The sequence below is a fragment of the Phalacrocorax aristotelis genome, chromosome 2 (genome assembly GCF_949628215.1).
Source record: "Phalacrocorax aristotelis chromosome 2, bGulAri2.1, whole genome shotgun sequence".
In the NCBI taxonomy this organism is placed as follows: Eukaryota; Metazoa; Chordata; class Aves; order Suliformes; family Phalacrocoracidae; genus Phalacrocorax; species Phalacrocorax aristotelis.
Genome location: NC_134277.1, coordinates 145,422,417 through 145,450,255, shown reverse-complemented (window position 1 = coordinate 145,450,255; position 27,839 = coordinate 145,422,417). Strand labels below are relative to the sequence as shown.

Below are 27,839 nucleotides of genomic sequence, written 5' to 3'. Positions count from 1 at the left end.
AGGCCAGGAGCCCCGGGCGGGCAGGCACACACCGGCGGGCCTGGCTGCCCCCGGAGACCAGGGGCGGCCCTTGGCGAGGCGATGGCTCCCGCAGCGCGGCACGGCGGAGCCCGGAGCCGCCGGGACCCCGCCGCTACAGGGCTGCTCCTGCTCGGCGCCCGCCCCGCCGGGGCCGCCCTCGGTCCCCGCCCAGGCGCTGCCGTCGAGCCTGGTGCCGCTGCCGTTCTCAGCCCGCCCCGCGGAGGAGGAGGAGGAGCAGCCGCGGCCCTGGCCGTTCCCCCTTCAGCCGCCGCCGTCCTCTCGCGGCCCAGTCGCCGCCGGCCATGGGCGAGTGCCGGGGGCGAGCGGCCCTGCAGGAGGCGGCCGGGCCGGAGCGGGTAAGGCCGGGGCCGGGGCCGGGGCGGTGGGGCCCCGAGGCGGGTGTGCCGGGGAGAGGCGCCGCGGGCGAGCGTCCCCGGGGAGTCCCTGCCCGCCGCCGCCGCCGCATCTCTGGCCTTGCAGGCACCTGCCCGGCCCGGGCCCTGCCCGAGCCGCCGGCTCCAGCCGGGCGCCGCGGCCTCCCCCACCGCTGGCTGCTGCCGCCTCCCCGCCGGGCCGGGCCGGGCCTCTCCCGGGGAGCGTGGGGCCGCCGTGGCGAGGCTTCGCCCCCGCCCGCCCCGGGGATCTGCTGACACGGCGGTGCTTTGGACAGCTTCGGAAAGGGCACCTGGTTGCCTTCGCGTCCTTGTCCCGCTGGGGCTCCGGAGGGTTGGGCGTACCCTTTCAGGCACTGTGACCGGGGAGCGCTGGAAGTGTGCCTGGGATGAATAAATACAGCCGGCCAGGATTCGGGACCCGGTCTCTGCCAGGCCCGGGGGCTCCTGGGTCGCCTGGCAGAGCTTGGCCCCTCTGCCCTAAGCTGCCAGGGAGGCAGGCGTGGGTGTTGTCGGGTGGTCCTGCCTTCCCAGGCGCTGTGGGCCAGGAGAGCCTGCCCCCCGGAGGTGTCCCAGCTCCATTCTGGATTCTCCCTGCCAGGGCAGCTGGAGGTGTTTGAGGGAAAGGGGTCTTTATGGCAGAGAAACCCATGTGGTCTTCCCAAACCTTTGTGTTTCAGCGGTATTCAAGTTTCCTGAAACTGGGGTATGCTGTACTAAATACAAGCCTAAAAACCCCCTTAACGTTTCCCTCTGTGAACAGCGGCATGCTGCACCCACAGTGAAGGGGCGCTCGCTCTGGCCTGCAGTAGCCCTGTGCATCCCCTCGGGCGTGCATGACCAGCAGGCTCAGCTGCTGTGTGGTGGAAGCCATCTCTCCCAGGAGCGCCAATGATCTTCCCAGTCTCACTGCTAGCATGGCCAGTGCTGCCCAGTCTGGCTTGAAGCCTTTGGGTGCTCGTGGGATGCACATGCAGCCTCTGACCGGGGTGTGGAAGGGCTCATGATTGCATACTGTAATGTGGTATGTGCCACATCATTGCTGGCTCTGCCAGCGCCTTTAGCTTTTTCCCTGGCTACAACCGATACTGGGCATGTAACCGAGATTCCTGCACACATAGCCCAGCAGCTGTTGCTGCAGGGTGGTAGTTGCACGTGTGTATATGCGTTAATTGTTTCCTAGTTTGCTGAATTTGAAATTAATGGAAAGAGCTTCAGTACCACTAGGCAGCCTTTGTGGTCCATTAGGTTTATTGTCGTCACCAGAAGAGTTTCTCTCTAGCAGTCGTAGAATAACTGGGATATGATGTACTGAAGTGTGTCCAGCAAAGGGCTGATGATTAAGAGACTGGAGCATCTTCCATATGAAGAGCGGCTGTGAGCGCTGGGGCTGCTCAGCCTAGAGAAGAGAAGACTCCAGGGGTTCTCATCAGTTTGTATAAATACCTGATGGAGGGAATAAGGAGGTGGAGCTAGTCACTTCTCAGTGGTGCACTGTGATGGCACCAGAGGCAACGGGCACACACTGAAACACTTGAGGTTCCATTTGCATGTAAGAAAACACTTGTTCATTGTGAAGGTGGTCAAATGCTGGCACAGGTTGCTCACAGAGTTTGTATGGTCTACATCCTTGGAGATACTGAAGCCTTAGCAGCATGCAGTCCTGGGCAGCCTGCTCTGGCTGACCCTGCTAGAGCAGGGGTTGGGCTGTGACCACCAGCTTCAGCTCTTTTATGTGTTTGGCTCACATTGTCTGAACAGAAAGTAGCACGTTTGCAGTATAAACTGGATGCTCTTCATTATTATGGCGAGTGTGTACTGTTTTCTGCACCATCATAGCATTAAGGAAAAGATCCGGGGTGCAGGCTGAAAACAGGAGGTGTATCGGCCTAGTGACCATTACCTTCTCCAGGTCCCTGTCCCTCTGCCACTGCCCCCAGGGCCAGGAAGGCCAGACTGGGAACGTGTTGTGCTCCTTCAGTGCAATGTGGTGGCTGCTCTGAAACCCTGACAGTGATCAGAATGTGCCATGTATGTGAATTGAATTAGGGAAGGATCTTCTGTGAATTTTTAGCTGAGTTGTACCAAGACATGTACTGCATTAACAAACAGGCTGGGTAACAAGTATTATCCTGATAAAACTTTGGCTAGGTGGAATGGAAACCCAAATGGAGAGAGACAGAGCTCTCTCCTAGCCAGGAGCTGCCTGCCTGCCAACTTGGAAATGGAGACTGCCTGTGACACTCCTCTCCACCCCAGAAGGGGTTAGGGGAGGTGGGAGTTGGGTTGCGGGGGAGGTTCCAGTATGGTGTAGTCTCTGTGGGCTGGCCATTCCTTTTTTAAAATGAAAAAAAAACCCTACCTTTTTTTAAAAAAAAAAAAAAACTTGCACCATTTTCCATTTCTTTGTGGTGGTCCTTCTCGGGGTCGTGCCATCATCTGAGTCTTTGACTCCTGGAAGCCATCCTTCTGCTTTCCTGCCATCAGGGCTCTACAGAGCATACATACTGCTTCATGGGCCTTCTTTTCTTGCCTTTCTGTCTCACTGTGCACTGACAGTATTTCTGGTGTGTTGACCCTTCTCTCTGTGGCATGACAGCTGTTAAAGGCCATTGGAAAAATAACAAGCGCATCTTGTCTCAGTGTTGGTCTCCAGTGTTCCTGCCATACTGGAACTTTGCCTTTCTGTGCTCTGCTTCACTTCTGTACACCAGAAGTATTTTTCAGGTTATCTCCTTGCATAATGGGCCCTGCGTGCTGGCTTTTGAATGGCTCAGGAACATCAAGGCTGAGGTTGGTAACTGCTAGTCCAACTTGTTAGGCTAAAATAAATACTTGGGGACAGTCCCTGGGCAGTATAGAAGGGTTTTGCTCAGGAAAACACTGGGCTAACAAGGAAGACTTGCAGTGTTTCTGTTTTCAAGGATGATGACTGGTGTGGAAGCCGATGGAGATGCTAGCTGCATGGCCAGCCCTGAGAAGGTGTGTGCTAAGGCAGGGTGCCAACCTTGTTGGGCCCACACTCTCCCCTGAGGGCTTCCAGTGGGTTACTACAACTGCCTCTGCATCCTGGGAAATACAAAAGGTCTTGCACTCTTGTGGCCTGCAGCAGAGATTCTGTAAGATGATGCTGGGAAATTTGTCTCATGTAATTGAGTAATATTTAAAAATACAATAAAATGATAAAATTTTAACCCAGAATATGCTTCCTGGTGTGTTTTCTTTGGGAATCTGTGGTACATAGGCCAGCTATGCAATGTGCATGCGTTCGGTTTTTGTTTGTTTTTTTTAAATGTGAGTAGAATTATTTGTTTGAGGGTATTTTCCAAATTTAAGTAGAGGATTACTATTTATTATGAGAATGGCTACAAGGAGACTGGATAGGGAAAAGACTCCGGCACCTCCTAGGAGGGTAGAAGCAATGATTTCAAAACCTTTTGCTCCCCTTCCCTGCTGTATTATATGTAATGCCTCATCTACTGCCTGTGGTTAGTTATCCTCTACAGCGGTGTCATTGGGATCTCAGAACCAACCCAGAAGGGCACCCTGCTGGCTAAACCTTTGATCAGTGTGAGTTGCTGTCCCTTCTGGAGAGGTTGCAGCATGCTGTCCTGACAGCTCCTCACAGCGGTTGTCTTCAGTAGGTGCTGGGTGACGTGCCTGGGAGGGATGCTGTCTGGTGTTGCTCCTGGGAGCATATGTCCCCAGCTGGACGCGAGGTGAAGGCCCTGCTCATGGAGAGCCCTCTCCATGCTGCTCTTCAGTGGCCTGTCTCCTAAATGTCAGTGATCCCCACCTCGGCTGGGTGGGTAGCTCTCTGAGGAAGAGCTGTGCACGGGAGCTCTCCGGGAGCCCATGCAGAGGGAGTGGGATAGGGATGGGTGACTCCAGGCAGGGGTTTTCCCACTGCCTGTTGTTGGAAAGAGAGGCACATAGCTTCATATCAGCACTTGAGAGACAGACCTGTGCTGGTTTGTGGACTGCCTTCTGCTCACTGCAGGATTGCATACACGAGCCTCTGTGTGGAGGCTCGCTGTGGCACAGGGCTGTTCCTCTACCAAATGGCATTAATTGCTGTGATCTCACGGCAGTTTTAAGAAAGTCCATCCAGGCCCAAGTGGCTCAATGTAAAGTGAATGATTTGGAGGCAACCTGGGTGGTGAGCCTCACAGAGCTGTGCTGGATGAGGGCTGGCGGCGGCGTGCGATGACCTTGCATGTATCTCCCCACATGCAGTGCCGCAGCAGCTGATATCGTTTCCTGGGGCAGATTTCCTCCTCGCAGCGCAGAAAGGCTTTCTCTTTGGCACGCAGGCGTCAGGTGCTTCCTGGCACCAGCACACCTGGGAGGGGGAGGTTGGTGTGAGTGGTGCTGGGTAGAGCTGGGCAGGCAGGCAGCGCTGCTGCCCCAGCAGCAGGAGCACGGATGGAGGGTGAGGGGGCAGGTACCTCCAGGACAGGTAGTGCATCTACCCGAGGGGGGCAGGTGAGTGTGTGACACAGGGGGCTTCTGAATCACACCTTTGCAATATGGGGAAGAGGAGGAATAAGTAACGGCAACCTTAACCAGAACTGTGCTTTATCTCCAGAGCTCATCTCTGAGTGCTGCGGAAAATGGCTTGGACCCTGATGAGGAGCCTCTTCTCAGAAAAAATCCCCGCCGGTTCGTCATCTTCCCCATCCAGTACCCAGACATATGGAAAATGTATAAACAGGCTCAGGCCTCCTTTTGGACAGCAGAAGAGGTGAGCCCTGGGGCCGGTGGGTTGGCACAAGGCACTCAGACCAGGGTTCCTGGCGCTTCCTTCCTAGCTCTGCTGCTGGCTTTTGCCTTGTAAGGGTTGGAGTCAATTGCATTGAACATGAGGTGCTTGCACCAGAGCAGGACTCCCTTCATGGGCAATGGAAATAAAGCTGCTTCCACAGGGTGATTCAGCAGAGCTGTTTTAGGTGTTTGGTTTAGGATGAGATGGAATTTTATCCTGGAACTCTTTTCTGGTTGTAGAAGGAGCCTAAGTCAGGTAGCTCCTGTGCTGCTGTGGTCTCTGTACCTGCGACTCCTTGCCCATGTAATAAGATGTTCTGAGCAATTTTATGTGAATGCTCTTCTTTAATGTTAGGCATCTATTTTCAAGAAAGATGGTGATAATCAGGGACACTTACCAAAAATGCTTCTATTTGACTCCTGATTGCCCTGGTTAGATGCTTGCCCTGAGTTATAATGCAAGCTGTAAGTTTTGTCACAAGGTGGCTGGTTAGCCAGACCTGAGCAGTACTCAGCTTGCTAAGCTTGCAATAGCAGAGGCTTCTGAACATTGCACTGATCTGGAGATACTACCGGCCAGCTGAGCTGGTTGTTCCAACCTGAAGCTTCTGCAGCCTTTGCTCATTTGTAAGCAGTGATCTGCAGGTGCAGAGGGGTGAGCTGAAAGCACTGGCAGGCTCTAAATAGGCCAGAAAGCATCCTGAGATGGTGAGGAGCAGCTGTCTGTATAGTCGCTATCGCATTGCCTGCCTGGGAGGCTTGCTGCCCAGTTGCAGTAGAGGTTGATTTAAGCCATTGGGGAAAAAGCCTGCTCTTTTACTGTATTACTGGTTCCTTCTTACACTGTCCTACCATCTGTCAGTGCATTTCCAAATGAACTGGAAAGTTAACTCTAAAACGGTTTGTGTGTGTATGTGTTTACATACACACACACACATATGTGTACATGTTTGTACACACACATGTATACATAAGTGTTTAGGCCTCTACTTTTCACATCCGGCCCTGCTTAACTGCTGCTGTGTTTCAGAAATCCCTCCCTCCAAACAAACAAACAAAAAAGGCCTATGCAAAGGAAGCTGTGGTTTTCTACCATGGCTAGAGTTCAGTCTGGTAGATGAGAGCAGTTGCACAGCGTTTGCCCCATGCCATCCTGTGGTGGGATGGAGGCTGAACACCTGCCAAAGGCAGAAGTCCCCTCAGTCCATCTTTTGGCACACCTGGGTATAGGTTTCTTGGGATATCAGCATTTATTTCAAGTAGAGTTTAAGTGTCTCAGAGTGAGCTCTGCTTATTGGTGAATGTTCATACTCATGACAAGAAGATAACTACTGCTTTTCAAAATCTGATTTATTTATAATTCCATAGATGCTGATTTTTTTCCCAAATTACAAAAGTGTTAATTGTGAAGAGAACGTCTGATATTACTGTCACAGAGGAAGACAGTGATACTGCAGTGTGTCTTGTCTTTTACAGTCAGATGTATTTAAATTCTCTACATGTAAAGATTTGAGAGCAAACACCAAAACTCTGCCTCAGCCATTTGACTAGGCTACTTCTCTTCTTACAGAACTGCAAACTCAAAGGGGCAATAACATTTTTCTTTTTTCTTTTCTTTAGGTTGACTTATCAAAGGACCTTCCTCACTGGAACAAGCTGAAAGCAGATGAAAAATACTTCATCTCTCATGTTCTGGCATTTTTTGCAGCCAGTGATGGAATTGTAAATGAAAACCTGGTGAGAAAGCTTTGCAGAGGGCTTGAATGCTTACTCATTGTATTGGCTTATTGGCTTTTCATTTCCATTTTCTCACATTAATGCATAAGTTTAAATGTGTACTGTTTTTTTCTTCCCATCATCTCACCTTTGCCAAGGGGAATAAGTAGCTTGTTCTTCTGGGGCCAGTGTCTGAGTTAAATTGGGTCAACTGCGGTCAGCAAGACTCCAAATCACACCACTTCCAGACACAGTTCTTAAGCTCAGCCTTCTGCCTGGTTGTGTTGATCCGCATTTCTCAATGAATTAATAGGACCCCATGCTTTTTCCTCTGCTCACGTTAGATGAGAAGTAGGGTGGGATTGTGCTGTGCCATGCTCTGTATTATTCATTTTGGTAAAATCCATTTTACTCTCACTGAATGGCATCCTAGAATCTTTTAGGGCTGTAGGTAGGTGCTGCTAAGAAGGTGGGGAAGTCTTTGTGCTGAAATCAGTTCTGGGCTGCAGAATGTCTCACCACAGGTTATCAGTGGTATCTGACTGCAGATGCCCAGTTTAGATCTTGAATGTCTGTAACGTGTAGAATATGTCATAGTATATGTGCATATATTGCAGGAACACATCTTATGTCATACTGTTTTGGTTTTTTTAATGATAAACAAAAACTCTGAGGCTTTGTTCGATATGAAGTGTTTACTATTGCAATATTCTGCTGTTCTCCTCCTGTGTACGTGTGTCCTCATGCTTCAGTGCAGCTCCTTATCCAAGACGCACAGCAGATGTATTTACTTCTAGCTACCTTGTTTTATTTTCTTCTGCACCACACCTATCCTATTGACATATCTGTGAATAAAGTAGGGTTGAACTGCTCCCATCCTTTTTCTGTGGTAGAGGTCTATAATCTCTCCCATTAAGCTCAGAGTACTTTGATGCAGGACTGGTTTTACCGAACTCATTGCCATGCTTTCTGTTTTTGGTAGGTGGCGCGTTTTAGTCAGGAGGTGCAGATCCCAGAAGCTCGTTGTTTCTATGGCTTTCAGATTCTCATTGAGAACGTTCACTCAGAGATGTACAGCTTGCTCATAGACACCTACATCAAAGATCCTGAGAAAAGGTAAACCTCTGGATGTGTTACAGACCCATGGGAAATGTGGCACCTAGTCCAGCCACACCACTGTTGGGCAGCAGCAGCTGTCTTCTGTTTCATATTGACGTACTGGGGGAGTTGGGGATGCTTCCTTAAAGCTTTCAAGGCATGCATGCCTGACCCCCAAAATGGAGAGGAGTATTACTCACCAACAGACTTGTGTGGGAGTGTCACAAGGTTACTTAATATTTGTATAAATCTTTGCTTGCAGGAAGTGTGGGCTGTGTGAAATGTTGTTAAAGGGTAGACAAGCTCCTTGTGGTTATTGTGCTCCTGAGGTGCTTGTTCTCACACCAGTAAAGGATCTGCCCTGGGAAATTGAGTGCTCGTGATGCAACTGGTGTTTCTAACATACACTAATCAATATATTGTATCCTTTCAGCTTTTTTGTTGTTGGTGCTTTTTTATATAACTTGAACTGCTTATTTTTAAAGTATTGGGTTGTTTGCAGAGCCCCATTACCTTTGGTGCTGGAGAACTTTCTAGTCTAAATGGTAATAATACATTTGAAAAGAAGCACTTTCCCTCAGAGCCTCCACCATGGTGATGGTCAAGAGCAGCTTGGTTTCCCACAGGGTGGTGGCAGTGGGAGGACTGCAAGGTTTCCTTTCAGGTGTTTAGCATGGGAACAGAGCCTGTGCTTGTGGGAATTGTCCAGTTCCTTTTGTGGCATTGGGCAAGATGAGGTGTAGCTCCGTGGGTAGGAAGTGGCTGCCCATCTGGCCTGAAGTCTGAAAGGCAGTGTGGTCTGGTGGATGGGCACTCCTGGGATGGGACATTTGAGTTCACTCCCCATCCCTACAGCTCACCTCCTCTGAGACCTGGGGTTTGTCGCTTTCTGCACATCTGCCTCCCTGTGCCCTTGTTATCAGAGTTCATCGCCCCTTTGGGGTGGGAATGGTCTCTTACTTGGGTTAGTTCAGAGCGTAGCATAATGGATTCCTCTGTTTGGTGGAGCCAGTAGGGACAACCAGGGCAGATTTATGTAAATCACTTGTTTGGATGTTTTCTCTTTGTTTTCTTTTATAGGGATTTCTTATTTAATGCTATTGAAACAATGCCTTGTGTGAAGAAGAAAGCAGACTGGGCTCTGAAGTGGATTGAAGACAGAGAATCCACTTTTGGTGTGTAGCTTCTTAAAAACTTGTTTCTGTTGCACGTGTCACAACCTAATCCTCTGGGAGTGAGCTGCATGCCTGGAACATGAAATTAAGTTCTCCACAGACGATGTAGTGGCTTGTGGGTCTCTGGTTTAACTAAAGAACTAGAAGTAACTTCTGGTGAGCTTGTATGTTTTTGTCTTCAGCTAAAGCAATAGAGCAGTGCCCCTAGAATCATGTTATGAAAAATGCTTGTGGGTTTCTCTGTCTTTTTTTGTCTTTATACCGAACAACCCTCGTTTCTTCAGGTTTACTTGTAGATCTTGTTTTCTAGGATTTGTGATTATTTGTTCCAGTTGCCTCCTATTTTGTACTCCAGTGTTCAGAACTGGGCAACTGAAGTCTTGCAAGTCCAGGCTTTTTCTGTGTTCATGTTCATAAAGACAAATTTGTGTGTGATGTTAGCCTTTTTTTGCAACAGCATGACAGAGCCTGGGCAAAAAAGATTCAAGAATCATGTGTCTCTGGTGTTTCTGGTTTGCTCTTGGGACCAGGTTTCTAGTTTTTGTGTCTCATTTCAGTGGTGGGACAGTGGTTCAGCTTCCATCAGCATGGTGCAGGGCTCCCTTTCCAGTGTTCTGCATTCAGCTCACGGTGTTGACCCTGAAGGATGTGTAGCTGAAATGAATAATGGACAGACTGGTGAATTTTCTAAACCAAACATCCTCTATACTTAGAGAAAGTGTGGGAGATGGAGAGATTCAGCCAGTCAAACAAAATAAATCTGAATATCATCCTTTTGCAGCATCTGTTGTTCACAGCTCTTGTTTGAGTGGAGTTCTTTTTGTAGCTGTAGATTCTTCTGTCCTAGAGCGTCCCTCTGCCTCCCCAATCTGGCTTTGCTTGCTGTGTGTGGCGCTCCTTCTTCATCTCCTTCATTTGGCTCCCAGCAGCATGGGGTGTGCCAGGAATCAGAAGGTTCCCTAACAAAAAAAGCAATGTTCACCCTACCCCCTGCCCCACAACTTTATGCATCCTATCCAAATTTTTGTAAAGTACATTTCTACTCTTCTGTTTTTCATCTTACGGAGAAAACTTTCCAAGTTTAAAACATTTGGGGCTCCCAGGTCTTACAGTTATGGATTATGAGATAGGGTGTATGAAAGTGGCTGGCTGGCATGTTTGCTTGGTGTTTCCTTCCAGCCTGGGGACCTGGCCTGCAACTGGGTCTCCACAGCTTTGGTTGATTTCTTATGCTGCGGGTTCGATTGCTGTATCTGTTCTACGGACTCCCAGCGTGCACTGACATTATGTGGTACTGCTGATGGGTGATGTTCATTTTAGCAGAACTCATTTGTATGATAGCTAGTCAGGTGGAAGGTAGTAAAAACCATATCGATACTCACTCTTGTGCTTCATTAAGCCTATATTGAATGAGCAGCCTTCCTCCACTCCTCTCTAGAAGTAACCTAGGAGATTTTTAGTGTTGCCAGACAAATTCTTCCCTTAGTACCTGTCCCTTAGTACCCTTTCCATGATACTTGTAAATTTGTGTTGCTCTTCATGCTTTTTCCCTAGCTTGACTTTCTTCAAATGAGCCAGCAGGTGGCATTTGCATCTTGTGGAGGAAGTGGGACACCTGGCTATTTTGGAGTTATTTTGTTTTTTAAACAAAATTCTAAGCAGTTCTCACTGGGAAAAGGCACCAGCACTTAATGCAAAAGCTCTTCGTGTTATAATATTCCCAAGGATCTTGGAAAGTTGTTTAAAATAGAGTACATGGAATGACATGTCTTCACCAAGCAGTCAGATGGTCTTGTAGTCTGAAAAAATACGTTCCTGTAGAGAACAGGGAGAACCGGGACCAGTAATGCTGTGCTTTCCTTGGACGAAAGGTGGAGTAACAGGTGGGATAACATAAATAGTTATTTGTGTCTTGATGAATTATGTTCTGTGTTATTCCACTCTTGTAAGAATATGGTTTTATGCAGATTCTCAACAAGCAGAAATCGAGGTGTAGGGTTTTTTGTTTCATTTATAGGAGATCGGATCTTCTCTCAGTTTTGTCTAGTAGTTACACAGCCATTTTCCTGCCTTTTAGGGGAAAGAGATAAAAGAATACTAATGTCTTGGCCACTTTGGACAATTAATGTTCTTTCCCTTCTGACCTGTGGCAGTTTCAGTGGGTGCCCTGGTTCTGCTGTTCTGCTGGGGTTGCCTGTGGCTAAGTGCTGTTGTGTGTGTAGACCCTGTATGCCTCAGGATATGCTGAAAGATGTGGTCAGATATGGCACCTGGTGCTGCAATGGGGATTCTTCCTCTCCACCGTTGGTCTGTCTGATGCAAATGGGGCATCTTGCTGACAAGCAATACAGTATTTTATGTCTAACTGAAAATGTGTTATGTTAAACAGGTGAGAGAGTGGTTGCCTTTGCTGCAGTTGAAGGCATCTTCTTTTCGGGTTCCTTTGCTGCTATATTTTGGCTGAAGAAGAGGGGCCTGATGCCTGGACTGACTTTCTCCAATGAACTTATTAGCAGAGATGAGGTAATGTGTCATACCCTACATACTGTCTGGGAAGGAAAGCGAGTTTCCAGGGGAAGGACAGAGTTATATTTATAAAGATCCCATAGTCTTGCCAGAATGGCCTACCTCTGGTGGCAGGAAGGTTTGGAGGGAAGGTGAAGAGAGCAGAAAGGGGACAAGCAGGTGAGTGGGTGCAGAAGCAGTGTTTGGGTAGGAACCAGTGAAAAAGAATCCAGCAGCGAGTAGGGGATGCATTTCTGGGTATGATGGAGCCTTTTTAATGTCGACAGTGCTGGAGGCCAAGGAGGTGGTAGAAGTCTGACTAGATTCTCTGCTAGCCAGTGTCAGCAGCAGAGTTTTCCAGGGAAGGTCCACTGTCCTGGTAGGAGAGAGGTCCTGGCTACCAGCCAGGTAACTGCAGGCCATGCTCCCTAGAGCTTGTTCCACAGTAACCTTCTGCATCTGCTTTAACATCATCTCCTAGGCAGCACAGAGAAGAGACTTCCTTTCCCCAGAGCAGTGCCTGACCCTGCCACCTAACGGAGGAGCTGTAACTGCTGGTGTGTAGGATGATTGTAGCCCTGCAAAGGCGCAGCCATTCCCAGAATATTTGTAAAAAGGGGGAAGAAGCAGACTTCTAGCTCTAAGTTAGTAATGAACTTAAACCCTAGGTTCTGCTACGTCCCTCAGCAGAAATACCTGTTTTTAAAGAGAGAAAACATAAATATTAGCAATACCCCAATGCGTAGTATGATCAAAAAGGTGGACTGTTTGGATTGAAGGGGATGTTTGTTTTCCTGGGCCATGAAGGGAGGCAGAGGCCTGGCTGCCCAAGGACTGGTGTGGAATTGCACGATCCCCAGCTGCAGTGGGGGATGGCTTGGGCAAGGACCTAGCTAGGACATGACTCTGAGCCTTGCTCTGCCTTAACTGCTTCAGTCAGGTTCAAGTGGCTTCCTTGTACCGCTCTCCATCTGCCCCTAGTTGTGGGTCCCAGAGCTTGCAGCTGGCCTTCTGCACGTGTCACATGGCCAGCTGTGGCAGGTTGCTGCAGAAGCAGCAGATATCGTTCTTCTCCTTGTTCTTGTGTTACTGCACAGTGATAGGATCTCCTGGGAGGGGGCAGCTACAGGTCTGCAATAGAGGGGAGTGCTTCTTAGCTTATGATGTGATGTGTCTAAGGGGCTGTGTGTTAGCACACCAAATATGGCAGGCCATGTGCTGACAAGTACCCTTTCTTTTCACTGCTTCCTGCCAGTTGGCAGCAGTTCCTTATGGCTGGGGTGTGTGTACAGGGTACCACACAGCTTATGGCACTCTCAGCACTGAAAAAGTGGAAAGACCAGTTTTGTATGCAGTATAAACATGCTAGTGGTTTGAACTTACCAGAGTTGGTCTAAAAGAATAAAGAGCTTTACCATAATGGAAGTAATCTGCATGGATTAGATAAACTGATTTGAGATCAGGCGTTTTACAAGATACCTTTAATTTAAAAGACAGTTTTGAAGAAAGTGGTATGATCAGTAAGCAAAACCAAACAGTTCTTCAGCCTTGACCTTCCTTGTGACTTCTGTTTCTGTGAGTCATCATGAACTGATCCATTCGAGCGAAGAAGTATTTGTTAGAAGCATCGCTTGCAGGTGAATAGGGTGTAAGTTCCTCTGTACAGCAGTGTAACTGTACTTCTCTGCAGAGTTGAGCACCAGACTGAATTTTCTTGAGCTCTGCTGGCATAATTCCAACTGCAGAACTGTTATGAAGTAGTAAGGCTTGGTGCACACTGCACCTGTGTCAAAAACCAGGAAATGCTGTTACAAAAGCAGGGGCAGTAAAAAGAATCTACAATGGAAAACTATACGAACTGTTTTCTGAGGCACCTGAACAGAGACATGGTTAATGCTCAATATGTTTTCTGAGTTGCAGGCTCTGTTCCCAAGCTGTTCTTTGGGCTGGTGTATCTCTGATTCTTAAAGGTGCAGAGCTGCTGTGAGCACCAGTTAGCAGAGCACACTGGCTCAGGTCAGAAGCCAGGCACATCTTGCATCCTGCTGGTGGCGTTGGCCTGGACAAGAACATAGGAGGCCCTGCAGCAGGGCTAAGACTGCTAAAGCTGTCCCTAGAGGGGGAGTATTTTCCAAATTATGTTGTTTCAGGGCTGTTTCATGACCTGAAGCATGAGAATTTCATAGCCTTTCTGAAAAAGTTTTTAATTCTTGGTTTTGTTTTGACTCTTGTTAACAATAGCACTGGATTGTCTCATTGCCCATAGTCTGCCAAATCCTCTGACTGTTTTTTGCTCTGGATGTGCCCTCATGGTGCTTATACACTGTAATCACCATCCTGCTCTCAAGGGGAGAGATGGTAGCACGGTGCTCCTTTAGTCTAGCAGCGGTGGGCATGGCTGAAGCCAAAGGCTGGAAGCTGCAACCAGGCAAGCTCAAATAGAAACTGAGGCACCTCTTGATGTAGCTGTCTGATACCCTTCTCAGACCATGAGGGGTTGTTCATCTCCTAATGTTGTGGTATCCTGGCTGGAAGCTTTTCTGGAAATCTTGGGAGTGAACGCAGTTTGCTGGGCTCTGTGCAGGATAGCTGGCTGAAATGCGATGGCATGGGTGGGTTGAGTTGGGGCATGGTATCCTTAAGTGCTACAAACCTATGAATGTTCTGGTATCAAATTCCTCACAGTAACTGCACGTTGTGTGGAGAGATGACTTGTTAATCTTAGATTTGGTGACTCTAATCTGAATCTTCCTTTCTGAAAATGCTGTGAGGAGAAGCAAGGGAAGGAATGCTACTAAAAGAATGTAAAACAAGTACTTCTGTACACATATCTCAAAGCGGAGAGCAGGTAAATGGTCTGTGTTAAGTGGTAGGTAGTTTTGCAGGTCTTGATGCAGGAGTCTTTCTGCAAAAACATCTCTGATGGGAGGCAGGGACCTAGCAGGGCTCACTGTAGGTTGCCTCACAGTAGAGCAGCTCTCAAAAATATTTACCTGAGAAACATGTATACTGAGAGTTATTTCGGAATAGGTGGTGTGTGGGGGATTTCAGATGTTACTAACTGGCTTGTAAACTGAAAGTGCACACTACACATGGTAACTGTCAAAGAAGCAGGAGGCTAGGAAGCTTCAACCTGAATGAGGCTGCCTCAAAGTAAGAGCAAACTATGTGGAGGAGGGGAAAAAAAGACTTTTTTGTCATTGTTTTCTGTTATTTCAGGGTCTACACTGTGATTTTGCTTGTCTAATGTTCCATTATTTAGTGAACAGACCATCAGAAGAGCGGGTCCGTGAGATCATTGTTAATGCTGTTGAAATTGAGCAGGTAAGTGTGGCTGTGACAGCATCATGGGCAGTGCAGGACCAGTGTTATGTACAAAAATAAATTAACTTCTAACTTTTGGGATTCCATATTTGATACTTGCCTCAGGCCTGGATCCCTGACACATTACACCATCCTTTCCCTCTTCCTTAATGGTGACAATAAGAGTCAGAGACTTTCTGATTCAGTTGTCAAGCAACTGGAAGAAGCTGAAACTGGCAGCTGGTTTCCACCTTAATGACAGAAAGGAAGAAAGGCTGTCTTATTTAGAATAGAATGGTTCCAGATGGAAGGGACCTACAACAGTAATCTAGTTAACTGCAACTATCTCTTAGAGAAGAGTTTGTTTACCTCTGTCCTTTCAGGATCTTTGTCTCTCCTTGCTGTATACACATGCCTGCTTGTCCTCAGGAGAAGACAGGGTCTGTTCTGTGTACTGTGCTGGGTTCTGACTTTTTCTGAGGTTGCTGTCAGGTTCTTTCACGTGAATAGCTACCCATCTGCAACTATAGGCTTCTGCATTGCTGAGTGTTGGGCAGGATCATAGTTTACTCTTTCCTTTCTGTTGTCATCTAACTACTGTGGTGATGACTGTGGTGGGTTGACTCTGGCTGGTGGCCAGGTACCCACCAAAGCCAGTCTATCACTCCACTCCTCAGCTGGACAGGGGAGAGAAAATATAATGAAAGGGTATAAGGGCAGGGAGAGATCACTCACTGATTACCGTCACAGGCAAAATACTCAGCTTGGGAAAATCAATTTAGTTTATTACCAGTCAAATCAGAGTAGGGTAATGAGAAAGAAAAACCAAATCTTAAAACACCTTCCTCCCACCCCTCCGTTCTTCCCACGCTCAACTTCACTCCTCATTTTTCTCTGCCTCCACCCCCCGAGCAGCACAGGGGGTTGGGGAACAGGGCTTCTGGTCAGTTCATCACACCTTGTCTCTGCCGCTCCTTCCTCCTCACAGTCTTCCCCTGTTCCAGCGTGGGGTCCCTCCCACAGGAGACAGTCCTCCATGACCTTCCTCAACATAAGTCCTTTCCATGGGCTACCATTCTTCACGAACTGCTTCAGCATGGGTCCCTTCCATGGGGTGCAGTCCTTCAGGAACAGACTGCTCCAGCGTGGGTTCCCCCTGGGGTCACAAGTCCTGCCAGCAAACCTGCTCCAGTGTGGGCAGGCTGCTGTCTCCATGGGTCCACAGTTCCTGCCAGGAGCCTGCTCCAGTGCGGGCTGCCCACAACGTCACAGCCTCCCTCGGGCATCCATCTGCTCTGGCGTGGGGTCCTCCACAGGCTGCAGGTTGATATCTGCTCCACCATGGACCTCCATGGGCTGCCGGGGCACAGCCTGCCTCACCATGGTCTTCACCATGGGCTGCAGGGGAATCTCTGCTTTGGTGCCTGGAGCACCTCCTCCCCCTCCTTCTCCACTGACCTTCGTGTCTGTTTCTCTCACATATTCTCACTTTCTGTGGCTGCTGTTGCTCTTGTGCAGCAACTTTCCCCCCTTCTTAAATCTGTTATCCCAGAGGTGCTACCACCATCAGTGATAGGCTTGGCCTTGGCCAGCAGTGAGTCCATCTTGGAGCTGGCTGGCATTGGCTGTATTGGACATAGGGGAAACTTAAAGCAGCTTCTCACAGAAGCCACCCCTCACGCCCCACCCCCCACCCCCCGCCACCAAAACCTTGCCATGCAAACACAATACAATGATGAATGCCCCAGCTTTGCCTTACAACACCGACAGGTATTGCATCAGTGCGTAAACATGTACGTGGCTGGGTTCAGTGCTCCTATATCACTATCCTTTATGTTTGTCATTCTGAAATGGCTGGAAGCCAAGGAAAACTGGAGATTTCTGGATCTATTCCTCCTCCCATTAGTATGGCCTGTAGGTTTTATTGAACTTGGAGCTCAGGCTTTCACTGAAGCTTGGGATCATGGGGGGTGAAAAAGGGAAAAGGGAAGGGTAGTAATAAAAATTTTTGTTCCTTTTCCAGAAAAATATGCTAAAAATAAAGGAAGATACAAACAACTACTAAAAACAGAAGACACTTGTTTAATTTAGTGGTGGAAGTTTTTTATCCAGACAACTGCCTGAGGAGCCTGGAATATCACAAATTGTGTTACTGTGAAACACAGGTGTCTTCTCTCCTTTTCCCTCCTTAAATTTCATTTCTCTAAATGTCATCCATATTTTAACTTCTAGGAGTTTCTGACAGAGGCATTACCTGTAGGTCTGATTGGAATGAATTGCACGTTGATGAAACAATATATTGAATTTGTCGCAGACCGGTTACTAATGGAACTTGGGTTCTCAAAGGTAAGAGATGCGATTGCCTGAAATCCTGGCCTGCCAGGACAGCCCAGGAAAGCTGTTAGCACAAAGCACTCCCTTGAAGTGCCTGGGAGCAGGTCATATTTAGCACTTGCGCTTTCTGTGAGTGACACCTGAAACCACAGCATCAATATATATGCTTCACTACTTAAAAGAGCAAGAACAATTTATGCCATTGTTTCCCTTCAGCTGCTCTGCGGGTTTGTAATGGGAAACTTATGCTGTGCTCAAGTGCTGTGGCCCTTGAAGGGTAATAAGCACCTTGCGCAGGTGAACTTCACCATGGACCAAACTCCTGGGGAGTGACAGTACCGGATTTGCTTAGATAGATGTCCATAGATTCTGCAGCATATCACAGCAAGGGATGATCTAATTTGAAAGGGTTTGACTGTTTTGTTTGTTGGGGTTTTTTTAAGCATTGTTACCCTATCAGAGTCACTACTGTAACAGTGTTTCCCTTTCTTAGGCCTTTCATGCAGAAAATCCTTTTGATTTCATGGAGAATATTTCTTTGGAAGGAAAAACAAATTTCTTTGAGAAGCGGGTTTCAGAATATCAACGTTTTGCTGTTATGGCAGAAACAATGGACAATGTCTTCACTCTGGATGCAGATTTTTGATAACTTGGCAAACAAACGGTGACTGTTTCCCTCTTCCCATCTCACTTTCTGCTGTGAAGTTGTCTCCATGTCCTCTCCTGGAATTGGAGTCTACTGGGATTTTTTTCCTGGGTTTTCATGTTGTTTGTCTGAAGAGTAAATTTATTTCAGTCTGTGTCATTTAAGAAAAAAGGGGAGTCATTTTCAAAAAATTTATATGGCTTTTTAAAATGATGGCCTTTTTAAGATTCCCCTGACTCATCTGCTATGATTGCTGTCTTTCAAAATGACCTGGATACAACTACTTTTTTTAAGACTTTGGTAGTGTTTTGAGAAAGCAAGCTGCTTATTTACCTCATGTTACGGTATTTTAATCTGGAAACCAGATGAGGTATCACTCTATCTATATATGTTGCTATAAATTATTTTCATGGTTTCTATTTCCATGTTTATAGATTTGGTCTAGAGCAAAAGCTCTTCCTTTTTGTCCTGCTGCAGATAGAGTAAAAAGTGAATGTGGTAAGACATTAATAAGGTATGAACTATAAAATCTTACTAAACCCAGGGATACAGTTTTATCTCCCCATTAACCTGGGTTCTGTCAGAAAACATTGTTACTCTGTTTGCAAACCTGATGGCTGTTGGTAGGATTTTAAATCAAATACATACGATTTTTGTCTTACAGCTGTTACTAAGCAGGTCAGTGGACCTTGAATGGTCCCTGAAAAGGCAAGCCTGTTAATAGTGGAGAAAAAACACATCCTGTAGTTCTTTGGCTTGTGCTGCCTGTTTTTCCCTGCTTCTCTGAACAAGTGCCTTATTAAGCAGTCTGTAGTTGCGCTGAGTTGCAGTTGGCATCTGACCCTGGAACAGCCAGCTCTGGGTGTTGTCTGTCTTCCCTCTGTTGTGCTGGATGATTTGATATTATCCCCTTCTTGGTTTTACTTGCGCGTTGATGGGGTGAGAAGGCATATCATTTCAAGGGATTATCCCTTGAGGTGCTACAAACATACTACTTGGGCTGTAAGAAAGCACCAATAATGTATGGGGGTAATTCAAGCTGTATCTTTAATGTCAACCATTGAAACTGTTGTCACAGAAGAGCTTCTGGAGGAAGGTATTGAACCTTTCAAAAACAATTCTTGAAGTAGTATGGATTAGCAGCATCTTACAAAGGACTGCTGTTTGGTTTTTGGTGGGTTCCAGTGTATACCTGAAAATTTTTTGATGTCGCATGCAGAGAATGGAGCAATTGAAGAACGGCTAACATGCTGCAGTGGTACTTGGGACGGAAGGGATGCTGTTCACTTGTAGGTGGATTATTTGCAAATAGATATGCTCATTTTTTTCAAAGGTGAAGCGAGTGTACATGAGCAAGCAAAGGGTTCTGCTTTATTAAACCCAAGCATTTTTTCCTAATGTTTAGCAACTTATATAAGAGCTTTTATAAGCCTTTCTTATTGTTGCAAACATCTTGTGCTGCTTTTGGTATACCTGGCATGAGATGAGCTGACAGTCCAGGGTTATCAAGTGTGGGGTGGTGTAAGTGTTATTTTGGTGCCAGCCCAGATCAGACATAGCCCTGAGTATCAGAGTTCCATGAAACAGGTGTACCGCCTTAGCATAGTTCCTGGTGAGCAATTGTCCCTGGTGTAACATAAGCAGCAAAACTGACTCTTTTTGTGTGGTCTCAGTAAAAGGTCCTGAGTACATAATGAGCATGGAAACAGGACAGCTTTTTTTTTCCCTTAGAGAAGAGCCTGCATCATTTGACATAAGGTACTTGGGGAGGGCAGAGGGGGACCTGAAGAATGCAGAGAAAGGCTGGAATTGGTGTCACTCAATAATGTCCTGCAACTGCAAGAGAACTGTGAACTTAGAGAGAAAATCCAGTGCATTTTGGAAATACTGTGTTGATGGGGGAGAAAATGTTGTAAATGGGTCTCTTATTAGAGGAATGGAACCTATTTTTGTCACTATAAGTAATAAAAAGCATTTGGCTTGAGTAATGTGAGTTTTGTTGAGAGTATACAGAATATTCAAATATGAAACTGCTATGTGCTCAGGTTCTGTAAATGTATATGAGATACCAAAGTCTGGTTACAACAGCTCCCACCCCATTTGTGTGTAAAATATATGTGTAACTTCAATAAAATTTGAACGTGGAAAGGAGCATGCCTTTGCTTTTTAGTTGCATACTTGCTTGTGAAATGCAAAATGACAAAATTGGGCTGTGCCAGAGTAAGTTGGTGTTCACAGCTTTTTGGTTGTGGGAGAGATTAGGAGGGCTCCATACGCTGTCTTGCGTTTTGTGAGCTCTTGGCTTGCTGTTCCTTGTTCCTGGGAATGGGGTTCACAGGCTAGGGAGCAGGCAAATATTTTTCTTTCCTGGAATTTTTTGGGTCAAGGAGAAATCTCTTGGGAGTCTCTTAAATTCAAAGAAGAAATGCTCCAAAAATGTAATTTCAGAGGGTGGAAGCTGATATCCGATATACCAAGGGCATGGCACCCCTTGGGTTGGGTGCCCTGACTGTTCCTGGGTGAGCAAGATGGGGCTGGCTCTGCACATCTCACACTGTGGCCATCATGATTACAAAAGCCTGATGGTGGGGCGTGGTGATGCATCCCTTCAATACGTAGTCTTTGTGCTCCTGGCTGGAGTCCAGGGCTGGTGTGTGACTCCTGTTACAGCCAGCAGGACAGAGAAGGCATTTCTAGAGGGCTTCGTCTCATGGTGAAGGACATGTCTGCAGCGGTCAGGTGAGCTGAAACCTGTCTCTCGGGGCTGCAAGGGCAGCTGAGGCTCCTGGGTAGAATCACACCTTCTGACATCCTAAACGGCCTCTGTAGCTCCTGCTGTTCTTGTTCAAGCAGATACGTGGATCCTAGCAAAACCCATTACTTGATTAGCAATAGCCACAAGTGGACCGCATGCTGCCAGCCCTACTCTCTGGTCAGTGACTATTCCTAGCCCTTGCTGGGAAAGAAAAGAAAGTGGGTGAAGACAGGGAAATTAGCAAGCTCTTTCTTAGTGTTTCTTAACAGCACCAAAGCCATGTTGCTGGACTGGTAAGGTTTTTGCAGCAGATGAGGATGCCGTGTGTGTGGCAGCACTCCCAGAGCTGCGGCCAGCCCCTGGCTGACTGACACTGTGCTAATTCAGTTCTGCTATGTTTTTTGTCCTTGCCTTTGAATGTTGTTAGGCAGCAGCGCTGGCCTCCCTGCCAGTTGCTCCCCAGCCTGCCAGAGAGCATTTCCCTTCCAGCCCTTCTGAGGGGATGATCCAGACTGTTTCTCCTCCTGGTGGAGCCCTTGAGTCAGCAAGTTATTAATGTTTCTGTCACTGTATTCTCTGGAGATCCTTCCGGGAGAGAAACAGTCACCGGAGATGCTGATGTATTAATAATATGTGTAGCCGAGTATGTGCTTGCCAGGAGGATGCTTGTGTGACTGGGGACTGCTCTCTGTACTGTGCTCTGCAGAAATACACACGTGCGTGTATAAACTTCATATATCTGCATACCGATGTACACATCTGGCACACATACATGTATGCACTAAGCAAAAGCAGAATTGAGGGGAGAAAGCTTTGAATGTCAGGTTTTAGCAAACCCCTTCACTGGAGCAGGGGGGTAAGATGGACACCATAAGATTGCTAATAATAAAGGCTATTCCTGGCTTGCCAGCAGCTGCCTGCTGCCTGCCCTGCTCCTCGCTGCCTGGGCACAGATGGCGGCAGCAGCACAGCCAGAGGCTTCTCCCATCCCGTTGTACATAATCTGGCTCTAGGAACCAAGGCTGCCCAAGCACTGAGGCTAGAGCTGTGCTCTGCTAACCAAAATCTTAAGATAAGGTTTTTTCAGCCTAAAATAACAGGTAAATCTCAGGAATGGCTGTATTTGGCCAGTGTGGAGCACATGTGACTGCTTTGAAGAACACTAACTTTGGTCTTTGGCTGGTTGAGTGGAGCTGCATGGATGGGCTCAGGAATTCCCTGTTGCATTTTGACCCTTCTAATCAAATAAAAGAGGATTTGTGAGTGGCAGACATGAGATTTCTGTGACAGGCAGTGGTGCTGCCAGTATTGCAGCTTGCGGAACTCTGCTGACAGGGGGCTGCTGCACTGCAGATCCTTCCTCATGAACCTGCTTGAAGGGCTTACCCAGGAAACATCGTTCCCCCAGGACTGCTGTTGCTTTGCCTGCACCATTCATGACTGCCAGCTGGCTGTTGGCGGGTTCACGGGGCAAACCCATACCACCAATCCCCTTTTTTGCTGTAGTATACAGTTGGTTAATGTTACAGTGGGAATGGCCCTGGGTAACTGCTGCAGCATCTCTAGTAAGCTTGTAGTATGAGGAGAAGAGCTGCCACAGCAAGCTGCATGGACCAGCCTGGCATCGAGTGACGTGTTGACTGCTGCCATGGGGACAAGCTGCCTTCGGGCCTTGGTGGTGCCTGTTCCCTTAGCAAGTGCCTCTCGCTGCAGAGGCAGGAGGAAATTGTCACCAAGAGATGATGAAAAGGGATTCAACACAGTGATGAAAAGATAGTTTGGATGCTTCCATGACTTCACCAGCAGGGACCGGCTTTGGCTCCCGTCCCTCTGGTGCCCAGTGAATGTCAGAAAAAATTCGTGCCAGGCGCAGTGACTGCTGGATGGCTTGCTATGTGATCTGCTCAAAGCCTGTCCCTGCAAGCCTGTTCTGAACATCATGCCGTAACTGCTACTTGGTGGCTACGCAGAGAAACGAAGCTGCTGGGGCACCATAAGAGGCTCTGCACGGTTGCCTCTCTGCCTGCTCGGCATGGTGATGCTGTGACCTTTCAGCTGTGGCTCAGGCTGAAGTCCTGCCTGGCTTGAACTCAGCTCTCGCTAAGCCCTGCGGGGAGCCCTGTGTGCAGTGCCAGTGTCAGATGAAAGGTCTGCGGTGAAGTACGGGGCTGACAAACCAGGGGCAGATGCTGGGCAAGAACCATGTTTGCTCACCCCAGCCTGGGCTTGGAGCAGGCTGTGTGCTTATGGGGCTGGTGTGGTTTGGGGGGCTTTTTTTTAAGCCCCCCAAACAGCATCTTGTCTCAGGATGTCCATAAGTTACTCCTTTTAGTGAGGAAGCTCCCAAAATCACACTACAGGCTCTGGGTGAATGGCAGAGTAGTTGGTAGGATTTTTTTTCTTGTCAGTTGGCAGATCCAGGAGAAGTGTTAAGAGCAAGTCTCAACGTGTAAATAGTTTTCACTCATCTGATGAAAGCCTCTGGCACTACAAGCTAACTTGAACTTGAGAGCTGCAGGAAAAGTTTGGCTGCCCATTGCTGTTTCTTAGCCCACAGACATGGTTCAGAAGATGTTATACTTAGGTTGTTTTACAAGGAAATGCAAGAATCACAGCCGGTGACCTTACAGTTCAGGAGGTTGTTTAGGGCCTCCACCCATGCTGTGTCTGCAGGTCTGTTACCAAATGTCCCGTCCAGGGCCCATTGCGTGGTGATGGTTGTCCCCTATGCTGGCCTCTGGATCTCCAGAGTGGCATGGGCTGTTTTGAACTTCCACAGGCAGTTTTGAACAATTAATTGAAGGTAGACTGAGGTGGCACGTCTGCCACTGCCTAGGAGACTGGGACCACCCAGGGAAGGGTTGGTGGCTCCTGAAGGCAGTGACATGCCTTGGGTAGGAAAAGTATGACAGGCAAAAGATGTGCTAATGACAGTGGGAGTGACAGCTGGTTCACTCCTCATTGCTTAGATGCCAGCAGTTGTGCAACAAAAATGATTGTCATACACAGACTCCTGTGGTCACTCGTGTCCTGCACTCGCTTCCCTGGTGGCTCCACCACCCCAGCTCTGGGGAACTGAACCCAATGGTGAACAGCACAAATATTGACTAATAACATATTCAATAATAGTACTGAATAATAATACTAGTGCTACCATCTGCTCAATTGGAAGTCATGGCAGAAGCAGCGTTGGGGGCCTGGAAAATCACTAGTGCTGGGAAAATTTGCTGCCAGTGTTAAACTCAAGGAGCCTGGAGCAGGCCTGGGGGAGGCCTGAACCCTGAGAGTTTCAGCCCCACTGTGGCTGTTGCCACTCTGAACTTGGTGGTGGCAATAGTGAAGGACAGAGATCCTTCTGCTCTGAGCCACAGCCCCCTCGGTGGAGAGACCCTCATTCCCTGAAGCAGGGCCAGGGGGCAAGCCCAGGTGGACACAGGATGCAGAAGGCTTTTAAATCCCATCGCTGAGATCATCTACAACTTTGGAAAAAATACAGTTCTCTGCCAAACCAAGTGTTTCATTACTAGGTCTCTAGCATTTAAAAGCATTTTTGTGGGACTTTACTGGTTTAGTTGCTACTGAATTAACTTTTTCCAAGCATAGACTTGCTTTGGAGTGTCCTGTTCCTCATGGCATGGGGTGGGACTTGAATGTCCCCTGGAAGAGTGGCAGCTGTGGGGCAGCTCCTCCAGACCAGAGCTGGGTCCAGGGACATCTCAGCCACCTTTCCATGCATGGAAAGTCCCCAACACCTCCCTCTCTCTCTTGGACATCTCAGCTCTGCAGGTAGGAGGAAATCTTGTTTGCTGGGGCTGTAGAGGAGAATGGGCTTTAAATGAGGCTCCAGGAAAGCAAGGGGGGTTCTTTGAAATATCTCTCAGCTGGTGAGTTCCTTCTGTCTAGCTAGCTATGGAGAAGAGTTTCTGTTAACAAATTTAAGCCACGTTAGTGAGTAAAGGCTGTTCAGATCTTGGTTGTGGGGTCCCAGAACAGCATGGCATGATAAAACCCATGGCGCAAGGGGGAACCAGTTTAGAGCCGTAATAGTGAGTATTTCTGCCACATGAGAAGAGGCTTGCCTATCAGTTATTGATTTTTTTTTTCTTTGAATTTGTAGGGAAATAGAGTTAAAATACAGCCTATTAGGCTGGCTGAAGAACTGAATGTGTTTATTGAGTGACTTCATTCATAGCATGTGTAATTGCCTGCTTCAGAGATATAGGTGTTATGATAAGCCCTGGCAGAACTGCCATGCTCCTTGCGGTACCCTCCATCTCCTGCTTACTCATCCCTCCATGGGCTAATGGAACCATGTGTGGAGGGGGGCTGCAGCTACTCCATCCTACAGCTGCTACTGTATGTGCCACAATTTTGGATGAACACTTTGGAAAAAGCATTTCTTGTTTTGTTTCTCCAAGATTCCTGTTGTTAAAAGCCTCTTCCAGGCAGTTGAACCAGTCTGCTCAACTGCTTTTGTTAGCTGACCAGGATGTAGGGTCCAGAAATGTTTTCCCAGCTTCTCCCATGCCAAGCAGGGTTTGCGAGCGAAGCAAGGACACCTCCTGCCTTTGGAGCCGCCTTCAAAAGGATGGCAGCCGTCTGATGCTGCAAGCCCTGCAGCCAGGTGGAGGTGCAAGCTGCTGAGCCTTCCTCCTTGTCCCCCCCGTCCTCCTGAGCTAGGCAGCAGCAGTCTCATCCATGGGATTCACATCCTGCATCCAACACAGGCAGGATGTTTTTGGCTCCCGATAGGCCGCTGAGGCCAGACAGAACTCATGGGGAAACACTGCGTGCAGCTGCTGCGATAAATGCAGACGTTTTCACGCTAGGACATAGCCTGTTGCAACGTCTGTTTGCAACAGAAAATCACTGGATAGGAATTCCTCTGTATAATGAAAAAATAACTGTATTTTTAACTGTCTTAATTTTTGCAATTTTTTTTCTGCTGTCTGATTTTATTCACCTTGGGCCCATTAGGTTTACATGCTTTAAAAACATGAGGTTCTTGACAGCTGTGTTAGTCGTTTGTCACTTATACTATTAACCTACCCATACTCTTGGTGCTGCCGCACTTCATGGTATGATACCTGCATAAGCAAATCTCTTCCTCTCCCACATCCGTTAGATGTAAGTGGCCGCATTAGCACATCCTGATTGTATTTTAAACTCAAATGGTCTTACCCAAAGCCCATAAAACAGGGAGCAATTGCTGCCACTTCTGTTTCCTTTGTGTCATGGCTGCTAATTTATTTCCCTGCTACTGCTAAGTGTAGATCTGAATTAACAAGGTCTAGTTATTCTCACATCAACCACATAAAAAGGCCAGTTTTTGCCAGGAGTAAGAGGGGGATGTTGGTTTTTTTTTTTAACTCTTGCTTGTGGGGCTGAAGCACCTTCCATAGACCTCAAAGATGGGAAGGCAGGTTCTGACCCAGGGTACTGGTAAGTATCATGCAGAGCCACTGGAAGTGTTTGACCCAGTCAGTGCCTGGTGGATGTGAGCCTGGAAATGTGGCTTTGGTGTGAGAAGGAGCTATGAAGTCCCACTCTTTGCTCTTTCTGCATAAAGTAATATCTACATACAGGTGAAGTGGAGAATAAATTAGGATGAAGGTGGAGAGTGTACCATGCTGGGCAGGTATTTACCTTTCCTGAGGGCCAGCAGTGTTTCAGACTACACCAGAATAAACACTCATTTAAAAAAAACACCAAAACCAGAAACTCATCAAGTTGCAGCCCATCAGCACAATGCCCCTGTGCTGTGCTGTGCTGTGCTGGTGAGGATCCAGCCCTGCAAGCAGGGGCTGGCGGCACCCCTTCCTCGGAGCCTGGTGCCTCCTAGCAGAGTGAGAGTTATGTAGAGATTGCCAGGGGGGCTTTACAGTGCTGGCTTAAACAGCATTAATTTATTTCCCAATGGCCACCCTGAAGACCTTATCTGAAGATAATTAATTGACAGCAGCAGCTGTCCTAATTTTATCACAACTGCCTGGTTCTTGCAATGAAAGGCAAGAACATAAGACCATGAGAGCGAGAGATTTTGGTTCAAATCAAGGCAAGCACCTCCAGGGGTGTATCCATCCCTGTGGGTCAGGCCAGCTGCCAGCTCCTCTGGCCCGGGTGCAACCACAGCAGGCTTGGGCTGGAGGCAGCTGGTGATGTTTGCAGGAAGGAGCTCAGCCTTCCTGTGCTCACAACTACCCTTCCCTACAGCTCCCCTTGGAGTAGCCTGCACCACAGCCCAGTGCTCCTTCAGTTAAAAGGCTTGAGGCAAATCTCAGGCACGTTATTCTTGGCTCCTGGGGCCATTTCATGGCAGGGAGCATTTACAGACTCGTAAACTGTATTTGAGAGTTCTTGTAGATTAGCCAATAAATTTTCCAGGAGTGAAACGTGATTCCACCTCAGAAGGGTTTCTGCATCCAGAGGGTTTCCTCTGTGGCCAAATGCATGGTGGTCTGAGACTGTGCATTCAATAAACAGGGCACTGCTAAGTGAGCATAGTTGCCTGCACGGACCTGTAAACAGAGGCACACAGTGCAGGCTGGAAAGTGCCTGTGGGGTTACCCAGCGGCCTCTGTTACTTGTGCTTACCCTGGCATGTTTCTAGAGGGGTGTAAGGAAAAGGAAGATGTTCTCTCTGGGAAGCGCAGGAGCATCTGTGAGACAAGCACTGAAGTCTGCAGCAGCTCTGTGTGCCATGGCTTAGTCTGCTGGGACCTGTGTGTGCCATTTACTGTCTTTCTATTTACATGTGCTGTGAGAGGAAGAATGAGAGGATCAGGCAGAAGGCAAATTTACTTTACAAAATTAAAAATAAACCCCAGCCCCCTGCTCAGCTGTTCTCTGGCATCTACTCCTACGTAGTAGGAACATCTCCTATGACTCTCCATCACTGACTGATGGGCTATTTTTCCCAAGGATGCTGGCCTGCACAGAGCGGCACCCTCCCACACGGAGGTGGCTGCCAGCTGCTCCGGGATGCCAGCGGCTCGTCCTGCTCAGGGGCTGGCACAGCCATTGATGGGTTCTGCCCGTGGGAGGGAAATGCCGCTGAGAAACCTGGCATCTCCTTCCCTCCCTTCACCTCCTTGAGCAGGGCTCCCTGCTCCTGCCCCGGATGGAAGCCA

The 27,839-nt window shown here is 47.9% G+C and overlaps 1 protein-coding gene across 1 annotated transcript; it reads left to right on the top strand.

The window, feature by feature from the left end:
• The first annotated feature begins 221 nt into the window (after positions 1-221).
• RRM2B (ribonucleotide reductase regulatory TP53 inducible subunit M2B) lies at positions 222-20,103 on the top strand. The gene is made up of 9 exons (XM_075085549.1): positions 222-377; positions 5,002-5,157; positions 6,798-6,914; positions 7,876-8,009; positions 9,072-9,166; positions 11,556-11,689; positions 14,891-14,995; positions 17,207-17,320; positions 17,802-20,103. The coding sequence occupies exons 1-9, from the start codon at positions 324-326 to the stop codon at positions 17,952-17,954; spliced, it is 1,062 nt and encodes a 353-aa protein (XP_074941650.1). The 5' UTR covers positions 222-323; the 3' UTR covers positions 17,955-20,103.
• The last annotated feature ends 7,736 nt before the right edge of the window (positions 20,104-27,839 follow it).

Coding starts and splice junctions, on each gene's coding strand:
- RRM2B (XM_075085549.1), top strand. CDS start 324: ATGGGCGAGTGCCGGGGGCGAGCGGCCCTGCAGGAGGCGGCCGGGCCG. Junction 5,158..6,797: donor CCTTTTGGACAGCAGAAGAG/GTGAGCCCTGGG, acceptor TCTTTTCTTTAG/GTTGACTTATCAAAGGACCT. Junction 8,010..9,071: donor ATCAAAGATCCTGAGAAAAG/GTAAACCTCTGG, acceptor TTTCTTTTATAG/GGATTTCTTATTTAATGCTA.